At 30.7% G+C, this 7,980-nt stretch overlaps 2 protein-coding genes across 2 annotated transcripts in view; one reads left to right on the forward strand and one right to left on the reverse strand.

Annotated features, from left to right (window-relative positions):
• LOC149884966 (uncharacterized) overlaps positions 1-7,980 on the forward strand; it is a 748,071-nt gene that overhangs the window by 277,396 nt on the left and 462,695 nt on the right. The window lies entirely within an intron of this gene.
• The window catches only part of LOC149884993 (uncharacterized), a 1,776-nt gene continuing 50 nt past the window's right edge, over positions 6,255-7,980 (reverse strand). The window contains exons 1-2 of the mRNA XM_090096034.1: positions 7,880-7,980; positions 6,255-7,366 (exon numbers count right to left, since the gene is read on the reverse strand). The exon at positions 7,880-7,980 is cut by the window's right edge and continues 50 nt beyond it. Coding sequence (XP_089952160.1) covers positions 6,690-7,366; positions 7,880-7,919 — 717 coding nt within the window. The 5' untranslated portion in view covers positions 7,920-7,980 and the 3' untranslated portion in view covers positions 6,255-6,689. The remainder of the gene's footprint in view (positions 7,367-7,879) is intronic.

Below are 7,980 nucleotides of genomic sequence, written 5' to 3' on the forward strand. Positions count from 1 at the left end.
ACAACCAGCTGAAATAGTAGAATCGTGTATAAAATGTTCTTTGCATTAGCAATAGGTGCAAAAGTTTACATTAACTGAAAATATGAGAGTACAAGATGGGGAAGGTGATTTTTCTCAATGGCTACTAAAGGTGAGTTTCCATTCATCCATTTTAACTATGGGAAGGGGGAAGGGATGGGAAAATTAATCACGTGAGCATGCGCAGTGATTAGTTTTCAAATGGGATGGGAAAACTAATCACTGCGCATGCTCACGTTTAATTTTCCCATCCCTTTTCCTTTCCCATAGCTAAAATGGATGAGTGGAAACTCACCTTTTAACTTGGGAATGGAACAATACCTGTCAAAGAGAAGGATCCTTTTAAAGGATGCATTAAAATACCAAATCAGTGCATTATTAGAGAAAATGAATCGATTGTTGAAAAGATTTTTGGAGATGCTGATCAAAATGATTATTCTAAACGCGTGATTTTAATACCAACTGATGTTGATTCATCATTAATCAATGAAAAAGTGCTTGAATGTCTGCCGGGTGAGCTCAAAATTTATTTAAGTGCCAAATTGAAACTGATGACCTTAATGAAAGAAATAACTTTCCTATTGAGTTTTTGAACAGCTTAACTCCTTCAGGTATGCCACCTTGTTTAAAATTGAAATTTGTTTGTGTAATTATGCTACTTAGAAATTTAGATCTCAAAGCTGGGTTATGTCATGGTAGTTCGAATGAAAATACCATGACATAACCCAGCTTTGAGATCTAAAAATAATTATATTTATGCAGAGGTTTTGACAGGTGTTTCTGATGGTAAGCAGGTTTTTGTTCCTTGAATTCTCTTGGCTCCATCGTATTCAATTTACCTTTTGTTCTGAAACGTCGTCAGTTTTCTGTCAGATTGGCTTATTCAATGACAATTAACAAAAGTCAAGGTCAAACATTTGATAGAGTTGGGGTATATCTCAAAAAACCGTGTTTCTCTCATGGTCAACTATATGTTGCATGTTCAAGAACTAGAGCATTTAATAGTTTGTTTTTCGAAATTGATAAACATCTCATTTAAGGTATGGTAGGTGAAAAGTGTTACACAAATAATGTTATATTTTCTAATGTTCTTAATTTATAGTCTTGAGATTTTCATTTCGAAAATTTACTGTTTGTAGGTAATGAGGACATTTTGTATGTATAACTTTATTTTTTTTCACAGTTTTTGATAAATATATCTGTCATTTATTATTGTTATAAAATGTATTTATATATGTTATGTAAAACCTTATTTGTTTATAGTTGTATATATGTTTAAATTATGTTTCCATGTTTTCAAAGTGGTGTGACTTGGCATTATGTTGAGCATGATTGATAACCTTGCCAGCCAAGCGATGTATTTATAGCAGAGGTGTGACTTGGCAGCATTTAGTGCCAGGCAGTGTTACTGCTTTAGAGCTAGGTTGTGTTGTCTAGCCTTTTTTTAATTATTCTGGAAACACAATGTCTGTTAATGTTTAGCATAATGTGTATGAGAGAGTATGCAACCTTGATCTTTAAATCTAGGGTGTTTTAATGTCCTAAATTTGAAGTAATTGAATAACTAATATTGAATATAAAAACAAATATACTTTTATGTATTTATATATTTAGTAAAAAGATAAATATAGTTAACTTTAATTTGGTTTTCTAATTTTGCCTTTCATATTTTAATTTGGTTTGTTATCTTCACTGGATTTTAGGATCAAGGGTGTAAATATTCTTTTGCTATGTGTTATTGTTGTAATGTTTTGTGTTGATAGGCTGATTGGCTTAACTTCACGTTGATGTCTATTGTTAAAAATGAATAGTAGGTAGTTTCGTCATTAGAACTTACTGCATTTATTTATTTACTAAAAGCCAAGACAACATTATGCTAAAAATGCAATTTATATCTTAATTTGATTTTCAGTTTTTATGTTTTTTTTTTTTTTTTTGTTATTGTAATTATGGTATGGTATCCATTTTTTTTTTTCTTTAAGATTTACGATTGATGCATTTATACGATTTATAAAAATAAACCTGATTACCTTTTATTGTAAATTTTTGTCAGTTAAAATGATATAAATATATGCAATTACTTCAATTTTTTTTTTTAATTTTCTTTATTTTATGCCTAATTTGTACGTAGCTTAGGGGATCTTTTTAAACGGGAGGGGGGGGGGGGGTGAATATTGTAGTTTTGCGCATTTGTCAAATATCGAGTTACTTAAATTTTATAAGGTGTTTAACTAATTAATTAGCTAAGATTATATTGCAACACTTTTGAGGAAAGAAAAAATTATTATATATGTTAAATTCTTATATATACAGTGGCGAGCAAAATAATAGGTGTGAATAATAAATTTCACTTAAATTGACATTTTACAGTATATTTTATAAAGTGACATCTAGGAACTGATTGCTACACAAACTATGCTTATTTTATTATAACAGAGAGCAGTATATTTCCAATTTCTTACAAATTTATGAGGGGAATACCCTATTTATATATTTAACCTACAAATTTGGTGGAGCAAAATAATAGGTGTGTGCTTATTTTAACCTGTTTGCTGTAAGATTAAAAACATTTTATTATTTTTATTTGTTGTTGATATAAAGGTAAGGTCAATATTTATGCAACTTATATAAAATAATAACATTTCATATTTGTATTGAATTAGAATTAGATATAAAATGGGACGAGGAAAACATTGCACAGCGATAGAAAGAAAACTTATTAGAAATTTAAGAAAACAAGGAAAAACTTACAAGGAAATTTCAGTTACGATGGGATGTTCTCAAAATAAAGTTACAAATGCCTTAAAACCAGAAAAATCACGTGAGAATAGAGGAAGACCACGCAAAACGTGTCAGCGTACGGATGATCACATTACAATTATTTCAAAAAAAGACCCATTCAAGCCAGCAACAAAAATTTTAAATGAAATTAATGAAAATATTAGTGTTTGGACAGTTAGAAGAAGGCTTTTAGAAAGTAAGTTGCCAGCTCGAACTCCGAGGAAAGTACCATTACTTGGTAGAAAGAACATTATGAAAAGAAAAATTTTTGCAAAAATTCATATTGCTTGGCGGGGACCAGATATGACCAAAAAATGGCGTAATATTTTGTGGAGTGATGAAACTAAGATTAATTTATTTAATTCTGATGGAAAACAGTATGTAAGAAGACCATCAAAGCAAGAACTTTCACCTCGCTTCACTGCGAAAACAGTGAAACACGGCGGAGGAAATATAATGGTGTGGGGTTGCTTTTCCTGGTACGGTGTGGGGCCACTTTTTTGGATCAAAGATATTATGACCCAATATACATACGTAGACATACTAAATAATGTCATGTTGCCATTTGCCGAAGAAAATATGCCGATAATTTGGCATTTCCAACAGGACTGCGACCCAAAACATACATCCAAAGTTGCGAAAGAGTGGTTTACGACCAATAATGTAAAAGTTTTAGAATGGCCACCTCAGTCACCGGATCTAAATCCTATTGAAAATTTATGGAGCCAGTTAAAACTTAAAATTTCAGGACAAAATCCAAAAAATAGAAATGAACTGTGGATAATGCTCCAGGAGGCTTGGTACAGCATTCCTGTAGAAGTTTGCAGAAAACTAGTGGATTCAATGCCGTCAAGATGCACGGAAGTATTAAAAAATAAAGGGTATGCAACAAAATATTAATAATTTGCAACCCTATTGACCTCCATCTTCATTTTTTATTTTACACCTATTATTTTGCTCGGTGTGGAATTTATTTTTTTTAAATTAAAATATATTATATATATTTAATAACTTAATATTTATTAATTTCTGTTTATTTATGTAATAAAATAAAAGTTCTAATAAAAATTCAAATTTTTATTTTATTTGTTTCAAAGATATTCTCGTATTTGTTAGTTTTTTGGTTCGCACCTATTATTTTGCTCGCCACTGTATATTAAAAAGAAAAAATTCTTATACATGTAAATCATTGTTTTACATTTTTCTTATTTTGGTAAAAGGTCTTCATCAAAAACTTGATTACTCTTAATAAAAATAACTCTATTCTCCTGACTAACATTAAGGCAAAACGGGGAAGGGAGGTCCTTTATTAGTGTCAAAATATTTAAGAGAAATTTCGAGTGACAAAAGGAATTTTTAGTAAATGGTAGCAAATTACCGTTTACTAACAACTATTCAATTAGAGAGGCCATATATAAAAATGGTCAGATTAGTACCATATACAGTAATGGTCGGTTATTTTTAATACATTTTTTTGGTTATGTGCATTTAACGTTTTAAAGACAATTTCCTGTTTTAAAGAAACATGTATTAAGGGGATACCAAAAAGTTAATAACTCATGTATAATTCGCCTTATACTAATCTTATTAATTAAAGTTCATGTTATAAAAAATATACCAAGAACTTAGTTTTACTTTTTCGTCAATTTAAAGCATGATGAAGTGTTATTATTTTGTGTCAGTAAATAAAAACGTATTGTTTTGAACTTAGTAATGTCGAGGGAAATGGTTCTGCCTTACACTGATATGACTTATGTCAGTTGTAAATTACTCAAATAATGTTGAATAATTGGTAAATTATTTTACCTCCGCATACTTTTTATTTTAATTTTACAGATAGTTTAATTTTTTTCAATTTGAAGGCGTTTTTCTAAAAGGATATTAGCTAAGGTTTCGCAACTTTAAATTGTGGAAAACAGCCACTATAAATTAAGTAATATACCGACCATAACCCGTATTACGGGTTGCTTTTTGCTAGTTTATAATTGTATCAGTGAAAGTCACACTATAATAAATACTAAATATCAATCTTGCGATAGAAAGGTAAAGTGTTATCCAAATATAATCCATTTATAACTCAAGTATTGCTTTAACCCATCAAAGTCAATTTTTATTAATTTCTCCATAAATTCCTCGGTTCATTATCGGTGAAAAATCGGAAAAAATTATTCAAGATGATTACGTCTGATTTCGTCCATATGGCTGACATCGATAGCGTGGGCTTTTTCTTACTAGATTTCTGAATGTAAAAAATTTTCTCTTAGATCTTCAGCTGAAGTTATTGCTTCTTTGGTAAGTTTTCGGTCCAAATCTTAGTTGATGGGAGGTAAGACCTTTGTTCTTGGTAAAACATCTCTGAAAAATTTTTTACATCTTTTAGGCAGTTGAATAAAAATGGCATTAATTTATCTATAGAAAACGTAAACAGTTGGAGGGGGGTTGAGTTGTAGCATGAGAATTTACTTCGTCTCAGCTACCAACAGGAGTTGCTATCATTTTCTTACTCCGTTCAAAAAGTAATTAGGATTAGTTGAACATTTGATTCTTCTATTTCTTTTATTTTTTTTAGTAGTTACAAATAAGGGTTGTTCTTTTGTTTCTCTTCCTCTGGCATTTTTACTTTTTGTTTCTCTTCCTCTCGCATTTGATGAATTCAGTTATTAGTTAAAAGTGAAGGGTTAATGTGTAGAGTGATTAAATAATGCGGGGTAAAAATGCGCGTAAAAAAGGTTCAGCTAAACTAGGTAAATCTAAATGATAGAAGACGTTCAGTTTCAGTTTTTTAAAAATAAAAGTTCTGCTAGTTGCATGGCTCGTCTTACAATTACCTAAAAACAAATATTTAAATCAATAAATAATGAAGTGGCCAAGATATCTGACCATTATTAAAGGTTTTATTTCCTCCTCAAAGCTAACTGGAGGGGAGGAGGTAAAAAAAATCGCCATTCCAACCCACCGAACCCCTTCGTACATAGACCTCTGGCAAAAATTAAGACGGCGCATATATACAGAAAACTTACTTATAAATTATCTCTAATAAACGCGATTATTTATAGTTTTTTTTATAACCAATATAAAAAGGGCTTTATACGGAGATTACAGTATACAAACTAAGCGTGGGAATTTCGGCCTTCGAAATCGACGAAATTAAACGAAATTCGTGTTTCAATTTCGTATCGAAATTTATATTGAATTTCGAAAGACGAAATTTTTAAACATTACAAATTCACGAATTTCGAAATTAAAACTTATGTTTAATTTCGTGTCAATTTCGTTACTTTCAATGACCCGAAATTATACGAAATTTTTTCGCGAAATTAAACAATCCAAAAAATCGAAATTTCGTTCTCAATTTCGATCCGAAATTGAAACACGAATTTCGTTTAATTTCGTCGATTTCGAAGGCCGAAATTCCCATGCTTAATACAAACTAAGGCAAACAAAAAGATCTCTCATCCATAATGAACGCAAAATCTATGTTTGTTTAAAAAAAACCCAAAAAGTTCACAAATAAATTACTATCAAAAAATTAAAACGCTCTTAACATCAGTCTTCTGATTGTCTTTATTTAAAATTATATTCAAGGAAATTAGTTTTTTTTAAATAAATTATCTTTTTATTCGATTTATCTTTGGTTTATGCATGCACAGATTTTTTCAAATGCCGTTTATAATAAAATATATCAAACCTAACATCTGCCCTACAACTTTGCATTTTTGGCTGGCAAAATAAACATTAAATTTCCCGCCCGTTCAAACTCTTTGTTGAAAAAAAGAAGAATGGAAACATAAATGAATTTACTTTATTATGCTGACGTCAGAAAAGTCGTAAAACTAGTGGCTCGTATAAATCAACAACACGTAATAACGGCGACGATTTTAATTAAAAAATCATATCGCGTCTGAATGATAAATGGAGATGTGCTGCTTCAGCTCACCTCGTCGCGTCATCGATAACTTACAAAATCTGCATCGATAAGGCTTTTGGTCCGTGTGGCGATGCAAATGAAATTTTAAATTCGACAATTTGTTAAACGCCTTCTGACAAACTGGGCATGCAAAAGGCTTCTCACCAGTGTGTATCAAGGAATGATTTCTTAAGTTGCCTTTTTGATGAAACCCTTTTCCACAAATCTTGCATACAAATTCCTTTGTTTTGCAATGAGTTTTGAGATGAGTTTTTAGTGTTGACGAGCGATTGAACGATTTGAAGCAAATATAACATTTATGAGGTCTTTGTGAAGTGTGGATAATTTTGTGTCTGCAGAGCGTGCTAGACAAACGGAACGTTTTCCCACACATGTTGCAACTGAACGGTTTGCAATTCATTGATTCGCCTATCAGAATAGGAGAGCATGGCGTTGCATCCCATTGACGTGGAAGGTCGTCGTTATCTCTAGTTAAAGTATTTTCATATTGCAGTGAGTCAATTTTGGAGTCGAGGAATGGTTTGTCGCTGATATCTGTTAGCGACGGACTAACCGATCCATTTCTATATAACGGATGCCATTCTTCACACTCGCTGTCATGCAAATTGGTACTTTGATCGAAGCATTCGTCTACTATCTCTAAAAAATAAAGCTATTTCCTAACTTCTTTATTTAAATTTGAATTTAAATTTTTAAGTTGTTTAAATTAATTTTGTTCTAAAAGAAATGTAATTTTCAACACTTTGTCTTTATACATTTATAAAAACAAACTTTTTGATTAGAAATCCATAACTGTTTTTAGTTCATTCCTACATCAATTTCTCTTTTTTATTCTTTAAATATTTTTTGGTAAAGTATACTACTCACACATGTTCTTTTAAAAATTCCGTGTTGTGTAGAGTAGAGTATTAACTCAAAAGGCCAAATCATGTTGCAAAAAAAATTTTATTCCAAATATATTTTATTATATGAAATCCGATTATATTTACCATTTAATTATATTTTCAAAAAGATATTAGTAGCATATTTAGCAGCTACAACATTTTCCCTCCCGTACTTTCAGTTTCAGAAAAATCTCTACAAAAGAAATAAATATGACGGTTGCTTACACTAAAACTCATTGAATACCTATAAATGAACAGAAATGCTTACTTGAGGAAAGGTTACGACGCACTAAAAATGATTTCGGCATAGCTGCGTTTTATAAAAATATACGATCGAAGAGCGAAAGAAAGTTTTTCCGTTTTGTACCA

This window comes from Hydra viridissima, unplaced genomic scaffold (assembly GCF_058129835.1).
Source record: "Hydra viridissima isolate aposymbiotic clone 2 unplaced genomic scaffold, HvirCarnegie_v1 scaffold_8, whole genome shotgun sequence".
Classification (NCBI taxonomy): domain Eukaryota; kingdom Metazoa; phylum Cnidaria; class Hydrozoa; order Anthoathecata; family Hydridae; genus Hydra; species Hydra viridissima.